General features: G+C 42.2%; 1 protein-coding gene across 1 annotated transcript in view; it reads left to right on the top strand.

Moving 5' to 3' along the window:
- gprc5ba (G protein-coupled receptor, class C, group 5, member Ba) overlaps positions 1 to 15,067 on the top strand; it is an 18,105-nt gene extending 3,038 nt beyond the window's left edge. The window contains exons 2-4 of the mRNA XM_056454428.1: positions 5,330 to 6,347; positions 7,526 to 7,638; positions 8,343 to 15,067. Of these exons, the coding sequence (XP_056310403.1) occupies positions 5,330 to 6,347; positions 7,526 to 7,638; positions 8,343 to 8,387 (1,176 nt within the window). The 3' untranslated portion in view covers positions 8,388 to 15,067. The remainder of the gene's footprint in view (positions 1 to 5,329; positions 6,348 to 7,525; positions 7,639 to 8,342) is intronic.
- Positions 15,068 to 18,324: the final 3,257 nt, after the last annotated feature.

Below are 18,324 nucleotides of genomic sequence, written 5' to 3'. Positions count from 1 at the left end.
GCTTTTATTTTATACAATAATAACATTATTTATATGCTCGTCAGCATTTCCCTGCTCATTTGACAGCTGTGCATTTGTACATGGCTGCAATTTTATAACACAGTAACATTAAAATAAATAGATCTTGTAAGTTTTTTACCTGCTTGACTTATAAATATTGTGACGGATGAGCAATGGTGTTCTTGTGATTTATCTATTTGTGCTGTCAAAGATAAAAAAAACATCCGTTTCCTGCTGCGTCGATCAGCCGATCAGGCTACGAGCTGATATACTTTAAAAACAAACATCACACACAGCCTTTACTGAGCGTTAATCTGGGCAAGGTAATCCTTAAATGAGAAATAACGTCTGTTTTTGAACAGTACAGCTTATATCCAAAATATCAGTCCTTTAGGGAGGAGCTGTTAATTCTTTAGGGAGGAGCTATCAGTACATTAGGGAGGAGCTATTAATTCTTTAGGGAGGAGCTATCAGGGCTTTAGGGAGGAGCTATTAATTCTTTAGGGAGGAGCTATCAGGGCTTTAGGGAGGAACTATCAGTCCTTTAGGGAGGAACTGTCAGTTCTTCAGGGAGGAGCTATTAATTCTTTAGGGAGGAGCTATCAGTACATTAGGGAGGAGCTATCAGTACATTAGGGAGGAGCTGTGAGTTCTTCAGGGAGGAGCTATTAGTCCTTTAGGGATGAGCTATCAGTACATTAGGGAGGAGCTGTGAGTTCTTCAGGGAGGAGCTATTAGTCCTTTAGGGATGAGCTATCAGTACATTAGGAAGGAGCTATCAATCATTTTTCTTAGTCTTGTTTCTACTCTGCCTTCATCCATTCATCAATCTTTCTTCATTTTATCAGCAGTGTCCATCTAGCAGTGATCCAAAGGATGAAATCATGCACCGTCATGCTGTTTTCTCTCTCATTTCTCCATTTTTAATTGGATGTATGTGATGATAGGGTACAAAAAGATAATCTTCATACTGAATTTAACGTTATCATATGCTCGTGTATGTAGGAACACACTCATATATATATATATATACAGGATGTGCACTACGCTTTTTGTTCTGGTCTGAATGAAAGAAATGTAGGGGGAAATGAATGACCCATTTTGCAGTCTTTGTAATGAAACCTGTAAAGCGCAGTTCAGGGCTGGGGTTGGTTGAGTCCATCAATGCTTTCTGCTGAACTTAACCAGGTTGATGTTGTGAGCAGGATTGGTGCTGATTATTTGCCTTCATTAATGACTGTAGTGATGGTGAATACTACTGTTTAGAAAGAGTCTTATACACGTATCAGTAACACTCACAGTTCACTCTATTACCTGCTTATTAAGCAGTGAAGTGTTTATTATTAGCTATAGAGTATGCTCTATTCTACATCTCAAACACTTTACTAACATTTAATAAGCAGCTAATTAGTAGTTTATTGAGCTAATACTCAGTTAATGGTTTGATAATAGTGTGATTGATGTGTATATACACATTTAACAGCTTTAATGTGCTGTATTTAAGTGAAGTTAACTGATAAATAATAATAACATGTTATTTAAAATGACAAATCTAGTCATTCTCAATGCTTCAGTTTAATAGAAGATGGCCAGATTCACACTGTTTAGCTTTTTAATGAAACGTCAGGCCAATTTACTGTGTGTGTGTGTGTGTGTGTGTGTGTGTGTGTGTGTGTGTGTGTGTGTGTGTGTGTGTGTGTGTGTGTGTGTGTGTGTGTGTGTGTGTGTGTGTGTGTGTGTGTGTGTGTGTGCAGCAGAACTGGTGAGAGCTGGATCTGCTTATGTAAGAGCAGCTGAAAGCAGCACAAAAGAGTGGGAGCAGATTGGATGGGGGGGCTTTCACTGCTCGGAGACGGAGAGGCCAACGCATGTCCCTCTGAACACATCCACATTCCCCAAATCATGCCGTTACTCACCTGAGAATAAACCTGAACACACGAGAGACAGATGTAATGTTTCTGTGCTGTTACACGTGTGTGGTAGAGGACACCGCTCAGCACAATCAATGCTCATCATCACAGCTCCGTCACATCAGCAGTGCGCTGCAGAGACACGTGTGTGTGTGTGTGCGTGCGTGTGTGCGTGCGTGTGTGTGTGTGTGTGTGTGTGTGTGTGTGCGCGCTTCACCAGTGATTTTCACTCCTCACAGCACAACATGGAGACTTTGTTTCTGTTTCTGCAGCACAAATAAGTCGTGCACCTCCAGAAACGTAGCAGCGTTCACAGCGTTAGAGAAACGTTTGTTCTGCAGTGCACGGAGTGTGTGTTCAGGTTGGGACAATGTTAAAGCATGGTTGTTTATGTGCAGAGGATGGGTGAACACTCCCCCCAAACACACACACACACACACACACACACACACGTCTCTTTCTGGATCTTACTGTTACCATGGCAATCCCTGCACAGTTGCTCATGACATCAGCTCTAGCCGTTTTCCCACACACTGGAATGAAAGAACCCAACACAGACGTGTCCACCTTTGGAGAACGACAGCGTTTAGCAAATTAGCTAGTCATTTTAATAAAAAGGCCCTAAAGTCTAAATCTAGCAGCAGCTAACACGTATTGATTGATTGATTGTGTAGCGTATTGATTCCTGATGTTTTCTTGATAGGAGATGTGCATCTTCCAGCTGAAGTTACTGTGATTAGGCCTGCAGTGTGTAGAGCTGCACTATATAGTCACATCGCAGGGTCTGCAGTGAGGAGTCGCGACTATAGATGATCAGACTGTACCGTGGTATTTTACATTACGTTTGATTATTCAATAATAGTGGTGGATAATATATTGATAAGCTGATTTATCATGCTAATTCCACCTGTGATTACATTATTAATGTGGCCAAGTGTTGATGTAGATCTGAGTTAAGTCATCAGCCTTACTGCTACACTTATAGAGGATCCTGTAATAGAGGATTAAAATACATCAGTGATGCAGATCAGTAATAGATATATTAGGTACAGTAATGCAGTACGATATTATCATGATATTTAGCCCTGATAATGATCAGCGATTATCCCACAGAAGAACATCCACAATATACCAGGATATATCTGTAAATGAAGAGGGATCGCATCAAAACGTTCTTACATGTGTTTCTCTTATTAAAAGCACATCTATATAATAAAAGAAATGCCTCCTAGAGCCTTCTGATGCGTTTCTCCCCTTCATTTGCAGATATATTGTGGTTTATTGTTGGCAGTGTGATCTATCATTATCAGGGCTAAAATATCATGATAATATCCTGTCGTATTGTATTGATCTTTATTTATGTGTGTAATATGTTCGATTCACTCCACTACAAGATTATTCCAATCAATCCAAATGAATGATTTCATCACGTGTAAAGCTGAACTGTGTTCCTATCTCAATATAGATCACAGAAAAATAAAACATCGCGACGTCAGATTATTGCAATATCCTGCAGCTCTACTACAGAGCAAACACTGAGGGACGCTGCATTAGGATAGTCTCACTGTGAGCTCGTAATGCAGGAATGAGCATGTCTCCATTAGATATCTATAGCACACGTCATTCATTCATTTTCTTTTTTGTCTCAGTCCCTTTAATAATCAGGGGTAGGTTGGCTAAAGTTCTTGAACACAGACAGTGCAGACCAATCAATAACCTTCAAGCCTCTCTAGGAGAATGATATGATCAACATTGAGTTCATCTTTAGTTCTGTATCGCCTCTGGCCTGAGCTGTGCTGCTGTGGTTCCGCCTTCGACACTGACACTTTAATTAAACTGCACTGAATCAGATTTCATTAATCTACACCAGCACTACTCTCCTGCCCGCCTGATGTGCTGGATTCCTCCACAGTCTGAAATATGGTTATGGCTGTTTTTATTCCCTTTTCTTCATCTCTGTTAAGCTGCTCGACTAACTCTACATGGTAAACCGTTCAGTAGAACTGAAGATGACTTGACCTGACTTTACCAGGTCAGACCTGCCTTCAACAATTGTCTACAAGGCAGTGTTAATCTGCAGAGTCTACTGTAGATCTCTCAGCAGACAGCACCGCTGTTACGAATGGAAATTCATGATTCTGCAGTGTTGCTTGAGCTCTTTTTATGGCATCGTGTATAGTAATATGGGTTATTTAATACACTGGGCTATCTCGATATTCATCAAGCACATCTCTCTGTTTATTCTCGAGGCTCAGGTGTGTTGATCAGAGATTAAACTGAACTCAGTGGGAGAGTGACTGTCTGGGTCTGACAGATCTTATCTCTGTTCTAAACCACAAATGATAAACACACTCACACACACACACACACACACACACACACACACACACGCACACACACACGCACACACATCTCCTATGTTTTATTTTTAATGCAAAAACGTTATGAATATACTGAATCTAATAAAGAGTGAGTTTCTTTATTTGTAGTTTAGACATCTAAATATCACCCAGTGGTTCATTCACACGCAGTAGTATCAGCCAATCAGTATCAGGAGTTCTTCTAATAAACATAAGCAGGTATATAGTGCACCCTAGCTTGTGGAAACTGCTTGATTTCTGAAAGCTTGTTATGACCCCTCCACCTCGTCACCTCCCAACACCACATGTAGAGATCTAGGAGAGGGGTTTACTGGGGTAATTGCATTCATTCTTACATTTGTACTATATAGAACAGAGACCACCAACCCTGTTCCCAGACAGCTACCATCCTGTAGAACTCCAACCCAGACCAAACACACCGGAACCAATCCATTAGGACCTGAAGCAGCACTTGATAATTACAGACAGGTGTGTTTGATATGGGTTACTGAAATCTGCAGGAAGACAGCTCTCCGGGAGGTTGTGTCATGACTGATAGCCACACCCATAATTACTGATAGCCCCACCCTAAAGCCTTGATAATCCAATCCTAAATGACTGATAGCTCCACCCTAAATGACTGACAAGTCCACCCTAAAGGACTGATAGCCCCGCCCTAAAGGACTGATAGCTCCACCCTAAAGGACTGATAGCTCCACCCTAAAGGACTGATAGCTCCTCCCTAAAGGACTGATAGCTCCGCCCTAAATGACTGATAGCTCCGCCCTAAAGGACTGATAGCTCCGCCCTAAAGGTATTCAATGTGAGCAGAACTATATTTATTTCCTGCATCTAAAGTTTTTCCATGCTGTATGTGTGTTCATCTGTAACCGGTTCTGGCTGTGCTCTATTCACACACTGTGTAGTTGACATACAGCATGGTTTGATTTGAGATGGTCATTATTATCAAACTCTCCTGTATAATAATGTAGGACGTGTAGATTTTGATGTGATTTCCAGGACTAACGTTAGCTCTTCTTTGTGTATCCGTGTCCTCAGATGTGCTCTGTCCATGTGTTGGTCCTTCTGTTGGCGGGTCTGGATGTCTGCTGCAGTGAGCAGGAGCGTCCCGCGGTGCCGCTGGGCTGTGCTCTGGGCCCGCCGCCACCCTACACGCTGCTGTGTGACCTGGATGCGGTGTGGGGCGTAGCGGTGGAGGTGCTAGCGGCCGCTGGCGTGTTATCTGCTCTGCTACTGCTGATGGTGTTACTCTGCCGGCTCCACTCCGTAAGCGAGGCTCCGAAGCGCAGCGGCATCGGCCTGATAATGCTAATGCTAACCGGCGTCATCGGCCTGTTCGGACTGAGCTTCGCGTATCTGATCAAGTTCAGCGAGAGCATCTGCATCATCCGCCGCGCCCTCTGGGGGCTGCTCTTCTCTCTGTGCTTCGCCTGCATGCTGGCGCAGAGTCTACGGCTGCGCAGGCTGGCTAATGAGTCTCGTAGCCCCGGCGGATGTGCACTGATCGGACTAGCGCTAGGGTTGACGGCGGTGCAGGGGATCATCGCTGCAGAATGGCTCCTGCTGACCGTGCTAAGGGAGGGTCACCCTGCATGCCAGTTTCAGCCGCTGGACTTTACGTTAGCATGTGTGTATGTGCTAGCACTGCTGCTAGCGGCGCTAGTGACGGCAGCGTTAGCGCTGTGCGGGAAGACGCGGCAGTGGCACTGTAGTGTGGTGTGGCTGCTGGTGTCCTGTGTTCTGTCGGTCCTGCTGTGGGTGGCCTGGATCGGTTTCTACGTCTATGGGAACAGGATGCTGGATAAATCTCCGGATTGGGACGACCCAGCGTTAGCGGTAGCGCTCGTAGCTCAGGGCTGGCTGCTACTGCTGTGCCACGCGGCTCCAGAAGCACACGCCTGTCTCCGCGCTCCTCCGCAGCCGTCAGCGCCCGATTACTTCGACACGTCCCAGAATTCCTCACGCATGAGGGAGGCCAGCCTGGACGAGGACATCCCAATGTCCCACCGGCAGTTCGTGGACAACCAGAGATACGCCTTCGACGAAAACGCTGCAGGTACACACACACACACACACACACACACACACACACACACGCACACACACACACACACACACACACTAAGGCTCAGTCCACATTCACACAGTACTTGTACAGCTAATGTTTTCCTGTGTGGTTTAAACATTAGTCCACAAGTAAACCGCATCAGGTGACTGACACTGTGGCCAGGGTGAAGGTTTTCGGAAACTCCAGGTACAGTGTAGGTGTGAGAGGAACACTAGCCGCTCCACTAAATCTCATGATATCTGCACTACACAACGTGAGGTTTAATTCGCATAACTGTTTCCTTGTTGAAGTAGTTTCAGTGCAATACCTAAAGATGACCACTAGGGAGACGGGTTTCGAAGCCTGGACACGTTTGCTTCGACACTTTCAGGCTGATTCTCAGTTCCAAGAACTCAGAGAACCGACTTGTGTCCTTGTGGAGAGCGGTCTTGCCAGGTCACCTCAGAGGAACGAACTCAGGAGGCATTCGTGCATCCATTTATTGATCTCCCCCTTTTCAATATACGCTGTAGAGACGCAGGGTTCCACACCGTTCATTCATGTTGTCCCAACACAAACTGATGAAGTTAACTTGACACTTTGAACAAGTTTATCTGGATTGAACATAAATTAAGTTGTCCCAATGAAATCTCAAGAATTGTGTTGTTCCAGCTCATGTTAAATAAGCAGTTTGAACGAGCAAAAACTAATAATGTTGAGTGTATATACTCTGCAGAGAGCTGACGTTGAAGATCACAAATAAAACAGATTTTAGTACGAGTTTCAGCAAATAAACACCCTTAATGTGTTCATTCCTGGTGATGTTTATATTGACCGTCATTTAGGGAAACTCCAGAGATAATTAAGTTACGTCTCTGAACTTTAATATTAGATCTATAAAAAATGCTGCGTCTCCCATCTTCAGTAGCAATGACTTCTGGGACTTCTAGAGCGAGTTCGGTGCTCAAGTCTGCATCAGTGCGTCCTCCATATCCAGGAAGTTTCACGCGTCCTCTGTTCTTGTGGTTTTAAGTATTAGAACTGAACTTTGGCAGATGATGGTGACGTTACATGAGGACACAAGATTGCTGAAGAACACATATTGAGAAACAGCCTCAGCGACACACAAAGCTTCGCTCACACATAATATGAAGCGATAACAGCATGTGTGTGGTGTGTTGTTGTAGGTTTGGGCGGTGGTGGTCATCATAACGGCAGCGGCGGAGCCAGACCCAGCGCCCCCTTCAGGAGTAACGTCTACCAGCCCACCGAGATGACCATGATCCTCAACGGAGGAGCCGTGAGTTGATGATGATACGGCTTTTATTCACCTCATTCTTCATGTATGAGCTGACGCAGACATTATTGGCTCCAGACATTCACTTCCGTTGATTTTCAGTAATAAACGAAGCTCGTTGGAGATGCTTGATGTTGGAAAATTGGTATTTTATAGTTATTATATTTATTTTATGTATAGCCATAAAGACATGGGGCTTTCTGTTCTGTATGTGAGTGAGGGTGACGATTTCTCCAGCTCATTTCTAATCATAATAGTTTAATAACTCATCTCTAATCACTGATTTCATGATGACAGCACATAATATTAGACTAGATATTCTTCAAGACACTAGTATTCAGCTTAAAGTGACATTTAAAGGCTTCACTAGGGTAATTAGGGTAAAGTTAGGGTAATTAGGCAAGTCATTGTATAACAGTGGTTTATTCTGGAGACAATCCAACACTAATATTGCTGAAGGGGCTAATAATATTGACCTTAAAATGGCTTTAAAACAATTAAAAACTGCTTTTATTCTAGCTGAAATAAAACAAATAAGACTTTCTCCAGAAGAACAAATATTAGAGGAAATACTGAGAGAAATTCCTGAATCTGGAGCTCAACATCATCTGGGGAATATTTAGAAAGATTTCACAGGAGGTCGAATGATTGTGTATGTGATTGTTTGTGACGTGTTGTTGTTGTTGTTGTTGTTGTTGTGATCGTAGGTTCCGTCGGCTCCTCCCACATACACCGGGAGACAGCTGTGGTGAAGGAGACTCGGAGAAGAGCGACTGGAGACGTGGAGTCCGAAAACCCTGAGAGATGAGATGCATGCAGACGTGCGGTGATGAAGAAGCCGACAGTGCTAAAATAAAGGACTGGGATGCTGGTATGTGTGGGCAAACACCACCGGACACGGTTCCCTTCACCATCAGTAGCTGTAGTGATTCTGAGTTTCCAACACCTTCTGCTGTTCATTTGAGTTCCATCACTGTCTGAAATACATCTCTATATATGTGGCTTCAGATCTGTCCTGAGCTAATATCGGGCTCTGTTCTGTATGTTTCAACACTGGCTCATTGGAAATACACGCTTCAGTCTACATTTCAGTGAAAACACAGGACAGCTGCAGTTTGTGCACCGCAACACATGCTTTTCCTCTGAATAATCTGACAAAGGGGTAAGCAACACAACATTTTGTTTTGAAATTGGAATATATGCTTCTGCTTCCCTCATTGGCAGATTATTTTCCTTGTTTTAATGAAAAACTCACTTCGTTTTGACTCATTATCTTTGTAAACAACACTATATTTCATTCTTGTCTATTTGGACTGAACGAGACTGAAACTGAAAGTAAGAACAGCACTTATTGCCATGTCAGTGAATGAACACTAGAGGGCAGCATGACCAACTTCAGTTCCTTTTCACACTAATGATCTTTACAGGAGGATTATTATCATGCAGATCACTGCACCAAACCAAACCAACACCTCCAAACAACGTAACGCTGTCTACGAATCAGTTTACGTCACCTGTCTATCTCCATATGGAAAACATTTCTGGCGTGGTCAGTTTGCTCGCTGCTCTCTCTCTGTATGGTGTTGAGGGCTCAGGTTTGAGTCTGGTGAGGCGCACTTAAGAGATAAAAGCAATGTAAAAATCAAGGTAGAACCAAGAGAACAGCCTATTTTTGCATGTGTAAACTCTTGTCTGCAAGTGTGCCTTCTAGTGGACATATTAAAGAAAGGCGGCGTGTAAATGACACTTATAACAGAATGTAGCCCAAGTAACGTATTTCAGATTTGTAGTAACGTACACAGCGGATTTATCTCTATTACTCTAGTGGATTTATCATGTGAAACGCACGAAACACGCGTGTAAATAGCGTATTTTGTTCTCAAAATGTAGACAGCGCCCTCTAGTGGATTTGTCATGTGAAACGTACAGCAAAACACACCCCAAGTAATGTATTTCATTCTCTAAATGTAAACAGCACCCTCTTGTGGATTTGTCAACTAAAATGTACATCAAACGTGGCCCAAGTCATGCATTGTAGATTAACAAAAATATGCACAGCACCCAAAGTAGATTTGTCACTGGGAACGCACAACAAAACATATGCTAAATTACGTGTTTCGGATTCACAAAAATGTAGACAGCGCCCTCTAGTGGATTCGTCATCTGAAACATACAATAAAACACACTTTAAGTAATGCAATTCATTCTCAAAGTGTAGACAGCGCCCTCTAGTGGATTCATCATCTGAAATGTACAACAAAACACACCCTAATAAATGATTTCAGATTCACAAATATATAGACAGCGCCCTCTAGTGGATATGTCATCTGAAACGTGCAACAAAACACCAGAAGTAGCGTTTCACAAAATCTCAACATTTCCAATAAGCCTGGTTTGGTATGAGACATGCAGAATGAACACGTCTGTACAGAAGTTGTGATTGTGCAGTGAAACCTACACCTCCTATTCTATCCTATTCTATTAAGTGCGTGTTTTGGGGTCGTCTGTGTGCAGAATGAGTCCCCTATGACACATCGACAGCTCTCTTCTGTGGACTTTCCAGATCAAATGAAGTCTGAGAAACTCTCTGATGCAGACGGGATGTATTTCAGCACTCTGATGCTCATGTGTTTCTCCATAGTGAATTATTAGTGCTGTCTTGAACACAGTGGAGGGTGAGGCGCAGGGAGGTGATCATGCGGGATGTGAGGACGCTTTTATTTCATTATTATTCTTTCTTCAAACTAACATGGTTTAATCACTGAGTTCAGACTCTATGAATAACTGTATTGTGAAGGTACGCGTGGTCAGGACGCTGCTGATCAAACCGTCTTCTTTTGGCTTGATGTAGATTGTTTTGTAGTTTGTAATGACGTGAGAGTTCGTGTCCTGTTTCTAGTCCAGATATCTGAAAACTCTGAAATCAAGAAGCATTTTCTAGACAAGTGAAGCCTAGTTCACACTACAGGATTTCAATCCCGATGTGGAAGTTATCGAGCTCAGATCAGGCTGTGATCGGGGGAAAATCTGGGGGTGCTCGACGCTCGGCGGTCTCCTGTGTGAACTACTGAACAATACATTAAAGAGGCTCGCTGTCACCTCACAGTATCTAGCATGCTGAATATTCCAGAGCAGTCGGCCGACTCGACCCCACGTGCGGTCAGATGTAGTGATGAGAGCAGGTCAGCATGAGCTGAATGGCTGTTGTATTCAGGAGCTCAACAGAAATGTCTGTGATTGGCCAGAATGGTCATCGGTGCGCTCTCTTCGCTCTGTGTTTACACAGACACCAGAGTTCGCTACATTCATTTACATTCAAAGCTTCCATTGAGATATTAAAATCAAGCTTTGATTGTCTGTCGTCTTTGGCGGTTCATTCCACTGTGGTGACCCCAGATTAATAAAGGGACTAAGCCGAAATGAAAATGAACGTCTGTCGTCTTATTTAATGAGTCCATTACCCTACACGTATGATCTTTTTGGTAATGCAGCCTGTTAATATGTAGTGAAGATACTAGAACTCCCGCTGACATAAACAAGAGCTACTGTACAGCACAGAATATGCTGATTTAAGAGACGTATGTGAAGTACATTCATGTGTTTACTAGCAGACACTTCTGTTCATGTTAGCAGGAAGTTGCGAGGCAAATAAGGCACGCATATTTAAAGTCACGCTGAAAAATAGCAGACATGCAGGCGGCCATTTTGACCATTATGGTTATTAAAGGTGGAGATACGCAGTTCATTTCTGTTTTATAATTAAAAATAAATACTCGGATATTTAGGGAACGTCAGGTGATTGTAGAGATGTCAGATTTATTTCAGTTATTAAATTACACGACTGAAAAGCTCTCTGCAGGCCTCTGTAGTGTTAAAGCCGCATCTATCCGCTTGCAGATGAGTGGATCCTCTGACGGTTCTTCAACGCTCCCTTGAAAGCCTTCACAGAGGTTTGAGACACTGTCTGTGATGTCATCAGCACGCAAGCAGCCAATAGTGTTCAGCTTTTCCTGCAGGCTCCTCCCTCATCATGTCATTAACGTTGGGGAACGTGTTGCTGTCAGATCATGTAGTGTGTGTGTGTGTGTGTGTGTGACGCCCTCTTGTGGATCAGTGGCGTAGTGTGAACACCACAGTGAAGTCACGCAGTGTGATCTGCCCGTGTTTAAAGTCCTGTAGTGTGAACTAGGCCTCAATAATCTAGTGTTGTGTTCAGAAATGAAGTCCGATTTTCCTGAAACAAGCAGAATCATCTGATAATGGGGGAAATCATCGCAGTGTTTTTGCGTTTGACATTATTTTATTCCCCCATTGGCAGATATTCCTCAGCTGGTTTTGAGGACGATCGTAATTTTGACAATATTTGCTCTATAAAATGCTCAGAACTGCTGGATATTTGGCCGTGAGTGTTCAGCAGTGACATGAGCTCTGCTGAAGCATATAAACAGCTGCTGAGCATGACAGAAAACAGGCCTGTGATATTACTGTGAATCGTGTGTGTGTGTGTGTGTGTGCGTGATGCTGCACACTGACCCAACACTAGCCATAATAATTAAACAGAGAACAGAAAGCACAGCCTATATTAATGGAACATATTTCAGCTCTTATTTCAGTGTGGATTGGTTTACGTTGACACTGTCTGCATAACACACCTGCATGATGTTTCTAATGGCATTTCCATGCACTATTAGCAGTGTTGTATTGGGTCACTGATGCTTTAATCTGGTCACAGCACATGCAGAAGGGTTTCAGGCGCCGCTTCATTACGGATGGCCTGAAGAGACTTTCATTATCAGAGAAGTGCTTTCACTGTTCTGTCCTCCCGCACGTGCTGTTTCAGGTAGTTTAGCTGTCGGGTTTCTCAAGTGTGTTTTCTGGATTTAGTCTGATGGTGAGGGAAGCACTGGACACACACACACACACACACACACACACACACACACACACACACACGGCATTATTAGAATCAATAGGAGTGTTTTGGAGATATGGATTTTTCATACTGACTCACTACATAATCGTGTGCACAGAAAGCCTGTGCTCGGTCTAACTCATTGACCCAGACACTAACCCAACATTTATACACATGTAAAATAAACACATTCTGCAGGTGTTTGAGCCTGCTCATGTACAGTAGGTCTCGTCTCTGCTGAGTTCAGCCTGCAATACCCAGATGATCTGCTAGGTGGCGATATCACACACTCCACTGAAACTGAAGGAGTGTGCTGCACTTTCCCCAGCGGAGGAAAGACCTCACTCAACATGGTGGTTCTTCAGCTCATTATTATTGGAGAACCACTGTAAGTTCAGTAGAGAACATATAAAGGTTCTCCAGATGAGCTTTGGGTTGGTCAATGTGCTAAAGAGCACTATATACACTATTAAAACATGCTAATAACCACATTTACACTTCCACAGCAGCTTACAGGGTTACTTCACTCAGGATGGACACTTCCTTTACTCTCCCTGGTTTCAAACACATATGAGTTTCTCCTGTTGAACACACACACACACACACAAAAAGATATTTTGAAGAATGTTGGAGAGCGGTCCACAGAATTAGTTTGTTCTACTATGGAAGTCAATGGTTACTGGATTTCAGCATTCTTCAGAATCTCTTCTTTTGTTTGACAGAGCTCATGGGGGTGTATAAGCACTTGAGGGAGAGTACAGGTGCACGGACCCTTTAATGTGAACAGTGGGTCGATGGCTTGTCCTCCTGCTCTTATTATACAGATCCTCTGAGAATACACACACATGTAAAATAGACATCATCAATATGAATCTGCTGGTTGCTGGAGTCTATGATCTGGACATCAGGGATCCGGCATTCCCAGCATGCACCAGCAGATCATCTGGTTTCTCTGATCATTAAAGAGTCTGAAGGCATGTGTGTCCTCCAGCCAGATCTCAAACTGTGAAATCAACAGAAATATACATTATTTTAATCAGATCATTGTTCCAGTATACGTCTGTAAGGTCTAGTAGCGTCATTAGAGTGTGTGTGTGTGTGTGTGTGTGTGTGTGTGTGTGTGTGTCAGATCAGCAGGTCTCTGTTAAAGGGGCAGTTCACCTCAAAATCAACATGTACTCACTCTGTACTCTCCCCAAACCTTCATGAGTGTATTCTCCTGTTGAACACTGAAGATGTTTTGAAGAATGTTGGAAACCAGTAAAAACAAAGAGAAGTCAATGGTTACAGGTTTTGTAGCATTCTTCAAAATATCTTCTTTAGTGTTCTACAGGAGAGACACTCATGACGGTTTGGGGAGAGTAAAGGGAGAGTGAATGATGACAGGAGTTTCAGTTTTGGGTGAACTGCCCCTTTAAGCTGATTTGACCCGATCTACACTGTAGAAACACTATAGAGGAGTTCATTTAAAATGGACATGTATGAGCCTTTACACAGTTTTTATCTGCTGTTAACCACTGGCTTTTCTATAAAACAGCATCAAATGAACTCAAATTGATTATAATTATAACTTATATTCCTGTAGATTTACAGTAGACCTTGCTCAAAGATATTCTATGCAACATGTCAAAGCTAAAGAAACACAGAAACACACACTGAGAGCTGCTCGTAACGCAAGGCGAGCACTGAGCATGTCACACTCTCACAACCTGAGCATGAACGCTGTCTCCATTTATGAGCGCTGGTGTCACGATGGAGCAATCAAATACAGGGTCAGTTCACCCAAAACTGACAAACCCGTCATCTTTTACTCGCTCTTACTCATTTCAAACATTTCTGAGCTTCTTTCTCCTGTTGAACACTAAAGAAGATATTTTGAAGAATGTTGAAGAACTGTAACCATTGACCTGTTTGTTTTTGCATTTATGGAAGTCAGTCACTTAGCATTCTTCAAAATATCTACTTCAGTGTCCAACAGGAGAAAGAAGCTCAGAAATGTTGATAAGGGAGAGTAAACGGTGAGTAAACGCTCATTTTTTGCGTGAACTGACCCTTTTGGGGATATTTGCTTCAACAGTGTTTGATGTGTTGAAGTTATCTGAATAATGAGCTGATTGATTTAAAGGTAACCATTAAGATTGAGTGCAGTGGAGTGCAGTAATAAACTACACCTATAATGTGAAGGGAAGGCTCCTGTTGCTTCCTATAGGGCCTTCAAATAAGCTAGACTTTCTTCTTTATGTTGTTTTGCCAAGATCCTGTGTGTGTATATGTATGTGTGTGTTTTCCTGGACATAAAATAACCTGTGTATTTTCACACGACTGAAGAGAAGTCAGCCAATGTTGATCACTTCTGTTGAGTAGTATTAATAAACTCTAGTATGATATGCTCATGATTCTCCTGTATTTTTCCTTCACCTCTCTCAGACTCCCTCTGTGTGGAGTGATGCAGCATGTCTGTGTGTAGAACTCAATCCTCACCCATCAGCATAATCTATGAATAAAAGCATTCAGCATTGAGTGTCGGTGTGCTGTCTGATGAACTCATAATACTGTAGATCTGTGAGATTATGTTGTAGTAGTAAACTCATGATACTCTGGGTAACTGTGTAGGACATTAGCTGAGCGTTCACCCAGCTGCTTTAGATCATCACTTAATAAAATGCTTAAAGGAGTCGCCAAGATAAGAGCATCAATATTGAAAATGATTCAGATTCTGCTGCTCAGATGATCTGACAGATATAAATGTGTGTGTGTGTGTGAGGGTCTTTAGGTCATTAATGTTGGTCTGCAGATATAAATGTGTGTGTGTGAGGGTCTTTAGGTCATTAATGTTGGTCTGCAGATATAAATGTGTGTGTGAGGGTCTTTAGGTCATTAATGTTGGTCTGCAGATATAAATGTGTGTGTGAGGGTCTTTAGGTCATTAATGTTGCTCTGCAGATATAAATGTGTGTGTGAGGGTCTTTAGGTCATTAATGTTGCTCTGCAGATATAAATGTGTGTGTGAGGGTCTTTGTGTCATTAATGTTGGTCTGCAGATATAAATGTGTGTGTGTGAGGGTCTTGTGTCATTAATGTTGGTCTGCAGATATAAATGTGTGTGTGAGGGTCTTTGTGTCATTAATGTTGGTCTGCAGATATAAATGTGTGTGTGAGGGTCTTTGTGTCATTAATGTTGGTCTGCAGATATAAATGTGTGTGTGAGGGTCTTTGTGTCATTAATGTTGGTCTGCAGATATAAATGTGTGTGTGAGGGTCTTTAGGTCATTAATGTTGGTCTGCAGATATAAATGTGTGTGTGAGGGTCTTTGTGTCATTAATGTTGCTCTGCAGATATAAATGTGTGTGTGTGAGGGTCTTAGGTCATTAATGTTGGTCTGCAAGATATAAATGTGTGTGTGTGAGGGTCTTTAGGTCATTAATGTTGGTCTGCAGATATAAATGTGTGTGTGTGAGGGTCTTTAGGTCATTAATGTTGGTCTGCAGATATAAATGTGTGTGTGTGAGGGTCTTTAGGTCATTAATGTTGGTCTGCAGATATAAATGTGTGTGTGAGGGTCTTTGTGTCATTAATGTTGGTCTGCAGATATAAATGTGTGTGTGTGAGGGTCTTTGTGTCATTAATGTTGGTCTGCAGATATAAATGTGTGTGTGTGTGAGGGTCTTTGTGTCATTAATGTTGGTCTGCAGATATAAATGTGTGTGTGTGAGGGTCTTTGTGTCATTAATGTTGGTCTGCAGATATAAATGTGTGTGTGAGGGTCTTTAGGTCATTAATGTTGGTCTGCAGATATAAATGTGTGTGTGAGGGTCTTTAGGTCATTAATGTTGGTCTGCAGATATAAATGTGTGTGTGTGAGGGTCTTTAGGTCATTAATGTTGGTCTGCAGATATAAATGTGTGTGTGAGGGTCTTTAGGTCATTAATGTTGGTCTGCAGATATAAATGTGTGTGTGTGAGGGTCTTTAGGTCATTAATGTTGGTCTGCAGATATAAATGTGTGTGTGAGGGTCTTTGTGTCATTAATGTTGGTCTGCAGATATAAATGTGTGTGTGTGAGGGTCTTTGTGTCATTAATGTTGGTCTGCAGATATAAATGTGTGTGTGAGGGTCTTTAGGTCATTAATGTTGGTCTGCAGATATAAATGTGTGTGTGAGGGTCTTTAGTGTCATTAATGTTGGTCTGCAGATATAAATGTGTGTGTGAGGGTCTTTGTGTCATTAATGTTGGTCTGCAGATATAAATGTGTGTGTGAGGGTCTTTGTGTCATTAATGTTGGTCTGCAGATATAAATGTGTGTGTGAGGGTCTTTAGTGTCATTAATGTTGGTCTGCAGATATAAATGTGTGTGTGAGGGTCTTTGTGTCATTAATGTTGGTCTGCAGATATAAATGTGTGTGTGTGAGGGTCTTTGTGTCATTAATGTTGGTCTGCAGATATAAATGTGTGTGTGAGGGTCTTTGTGTCATTAATGTTGGTCTGCAGATATAAATGTGTGTGTGAGGGTCTTTGTGTCATTAATGTTGGTCTGCAGATATAAATGTGTGTGTGTGAGGGTCTTTAGGTCATTAATGTTGGTCTGCAGATATAAATGTGTGTGTGAGGGTCTTTGAGTCATTAATGTTGGTCTGCAGATATAAATGTGTGTGTGTGAGGGTCTTTGTGTCATTAATGTTGGTCTGCAGATATAAATGTGTGTGTGAGGGTCTTTGTGTCATTAATGTTGGTCTGCAGATATAAATGTGTGTGTGAGGGTCTTTGTGTCATTAATGTTGGTCTGCAGATATAAATGTGTGTGTGTGAGGGTCTTTGTGTCATTAATGTTGGTCTGCAGATATAAATGTGTGTGGTGTGAGGGTCTTTGTGTCATTAATGTTGGTCTGCAGATATAAATGTGTGTGTGAGGGTCTTTGTGTCATTAATGTTGGTCTGCAGATATAAATGTGTGTGTGAGGGTCTTTGTGTCATTAATGTTGGTCTGCAGATATAAATGTGTGTGTGAGGGTCTTTAGGTCATTAATGTTGGTCTGCAGATATAAATGTGTGTGTGAGGGTCTTTGTGTCATTAATGTTGGTCTGCAGATATAAATGTGTGTGTGAGGGTCTTTAGGTCATTAATGTTGGTCTGCAGATATAAATGTGTGTGTGAGGGTCTTTGTGTCATTAATGTTGGTCTGCAGATATAAATGTGTGTGTGTGAGGGTCTTTAGGTCATTAATGTTGGTCTGCAGATATAAATGTGTGTGTGAGGGTCTTTAGGTCATTAATGTTGGTCTGCAGATATAAATGTGTGTGTGAGGGTCTTTAGGTCATTAATGTTGCTCTGCAGATATAAATGTGTGTGTGAGGGTCTTTAGGTCATTAATGTTGCTCTGCAGATATAAATGTGTGTGTGAGGGTCTTTGTGTCATTAATGTTGGTCTGCAGATATAAATGTGTGTGTGTGAGGGTCTTTGTGTCATTAATGTTGGTCTGCAGATATAAATGTGTGTGTGAGGGTCTTTGTGTCATTAATGTTGGTCTGCAGATATAAATGTGTGTGTGAGGGTCTTTGTGTCATTAATGTTGGTCTGCAGATATAAATGTGTGTGTGAGGGTCTTTGTGTCATTAATGTTGGTCTGCAGATATAAATGTGTGTGTGAGGGTCTTTGTGTCATTAATGTTGGTCTGCAGATATAAATGTGTGTGTGAGGGTCTTTGTGTCATTAATGTTGGTCTGCAGATATAAATGTGTGTGTGAGGGTCTTTAGGTCATTAATGTTGGTCTGCAGA

The sequence above is a fragment of the Danio aesculapii genome, chromosome 3 (assembly GCF_903798145.1).
Source record: "Danio aesculapii chromosome 3, fDanAes4.1, whole genome shotgun sequence".
In the NCBI taxonomy this organism is placed as follows: domain Eukaryota; kingdom Metazoa; phylum Chordata; class Actinopteri; order Cypriniformes; family Danionidae; genus Danio; species Danio aesculapii.
Note: the sequence above shows the minus strand (reverse complement) of the source record. Positions and strands in the feature narration are given on the sequence as shown.